Genomic DNA, 2102 nt, shown 5'->3' with positions numbered 1-2102 from the left:
CGGCGGGAGGGGGAGGAAGCTGAGGTTGACGTCGCCGTAGAGGTCGTCGCAGTCGTCGTCGAAGGTGGCGCCGGGGGAGGGGGCGTACTGGATGGCCCCGATCGGCTCCGCGGCGGCCGCATTGAGCTCGCCGCCGGCGTCCATGGAGGCGCTAGCGACGATGAGGGGGGGTTTAGCGTGCGTGCGTGCTTTGGTTGGTTGGTTGGTTGGGGGTTAAACTCTGCGGACGGCGACTCTGGTTTGGTTGAGCTCAAAGAACGAGAAAGGACCTCTTCACCACATGGTCAAATAAAAGGACCCTACAGTGTCTAGACTCTTCATTCTCGACTCATCACACGAAACCAAACGCATTCTGGTAGTAGTACACAAGGTTGAATGTCCATGATCTGCAAGAATCATCGTACCAAACCAAACACATGGTAAACATTTCAAGGACAAGCTGCAAGTATGATATTTTGTGGACCTGCTATTTTCCCCCCTTAAAAGCACCTACATTGGGTGGACGGCCCCAGTCATTGGTCGGTCACAAAAATTCAACCCAGACCAGTGCCTTAAACATCTGGACTGATCCCTCATATCCAACTCAAATATGGGTGCAGGTATGGGCGTTCGGGCGCGTCCGTCATGTCAGACCCGACAACCCTACCCCTTCTCAAATTGCACCAAATCCAACCCCTTGTCCTACCAGATCCATTTGCTCTCTCTTCTCTTCTTCCTTCTCTGCTACGTCCGTCTTGCCGCTCCACCGCCGTGCGCTGTCCGCAGCCGTTCCGAGCCTCTGCGCCGCCGCCACTAGCACAATACTCCTCTCTCCCGTGCTCGCCGCTGGGGACGTCACCGCCGGCCCGAACGCCACCGCGGTGCGTCCGACAACTCTTTGGCTCCGTCTTGCGCTCTATGTGTTCGACACATTGTCCGGTCTAGTTTTTTGTGATTTTTTTAAGAAAAATGATGAATTCTGATGCTTCGTCGGTGAGATGGTCAGGATGGGGGAGAGCACATGCATGAAGATTACTGTCAAGTTTGCCCGCGACGTGGTGCAGGTGTTTGGAGCAAAGCACTTGAGAGAACCAAATGTGCATGACACAGAAAAGTTGTTGTCTATTGAAGAGGCCAAAGGGATTTTAGAATGCTCGGATCAATTGATTGCATACATGGCAATGAAAGAACTACCCAAAGGTTTGCGGGGAATGTATCAATGTCACACCAAAAAGACCGCAGCATACTAGAAGTAGTGGCATCACATGACTTATGGATTTGACATCATTTCTTTGGAATATCGGGTTCTCACAACGACATCAACGTGTTTCAATGATCTTTGGTATTCAGGAGGCTTTACAATGGGGAGTCGTCGTCATGAAACTACACTGTCAACGGCCATGACTACAATATGGGATACTATCTTGTCGATGGCATATATCCTCAGTGGGTGGTGTTTGTGAAGAACATACCCGAACCACAAGGCAAAAAACAAAAGCCACTTTGCAACAATGCAGGAAGCAGCTAGAAAGGGTGTGGAGAGGGCATTCGGAGTGCTTCAAACTCGTTGGAGAATTGTTTGTGGAGCTGCAATGATGTGGGAATCAGAAATTTTGTGGCAGCTCATGATATGTTGTGTTATTTTGCACAATATGATTGTCGAAGATGAGAGTGATGATGTTGCCCGAACCAATGATTTTGAAGAGCCTGGAGAATAAGTTCAAATCTTGGAAGATCAAGATGCAACTCAGCTTATGAACTTCCTACAAATGCATTAGAATCTTCAAGATCATCATGCGCACGTGCAGCTACTTAGTGATCTTGTGGAGCATATGTGGACCCACAATAGAAACCATAGAGTTGATGTTTGAGTTATGCACTTAAAATAAATTTTATGTAAACACTATGTATTTTTGGCACCAACATTTGTTATTTACGTGAGACATTGGCGTGTATGATCGATGTGCATGGATTTGAGAGTCCGAATTTGAAATATGTAGGTGCTGAGCATGAAATATGAGGGCCCATCCGGATGCGTCTGCGGGCGTGTTGGGCGCGTCCACAGACATATAGGGGGTGGATTTGCCAAGTCCGATTGTGGATGCTTTAAGCGAATCAATTTG

General features: G+C 48.6%; 1 protein-coding gene across 1 annotated transcript in view; it reads right to left on the bottom strand.

Annotated features, from left to right (window-relative positions):
- LOC123185585 (translation initiation factor IF-2) overlaps positions 1–264 on the bottom strand; it is a gene marked incomplete in the record, with an annotated part of 4228 nt that extends 3964 nt beyond the window's left edge. The window contains 1 exon segment of the mRNA XM_044597443.1: positions 1–264. Coding sequence (XP_044453378.1) covers positions 1–144 — 144 coding nt within the window.
- Positions 265–2102: the final 1838 nt, after the last annotated feature.

This window comes from Triticum aestivum, chromosome 2A (genome assembly GCF_018294505.1).
Source record: "Triticum aestivum cultivar Chinese Spring chromosome 2A, IWGSC CS RefSeq v2.1, whole genome shotgun sequence".
Taxonomy (NCBI): Eukaryota; Viridiplantae; Streptophyta; class Magnoliopsida; order Poales; family Poaceae; genus Triticum; species Triticum aestivum.
This window is presented reverse-complemented; position numbering and strand designations above follow the sequence as displayed.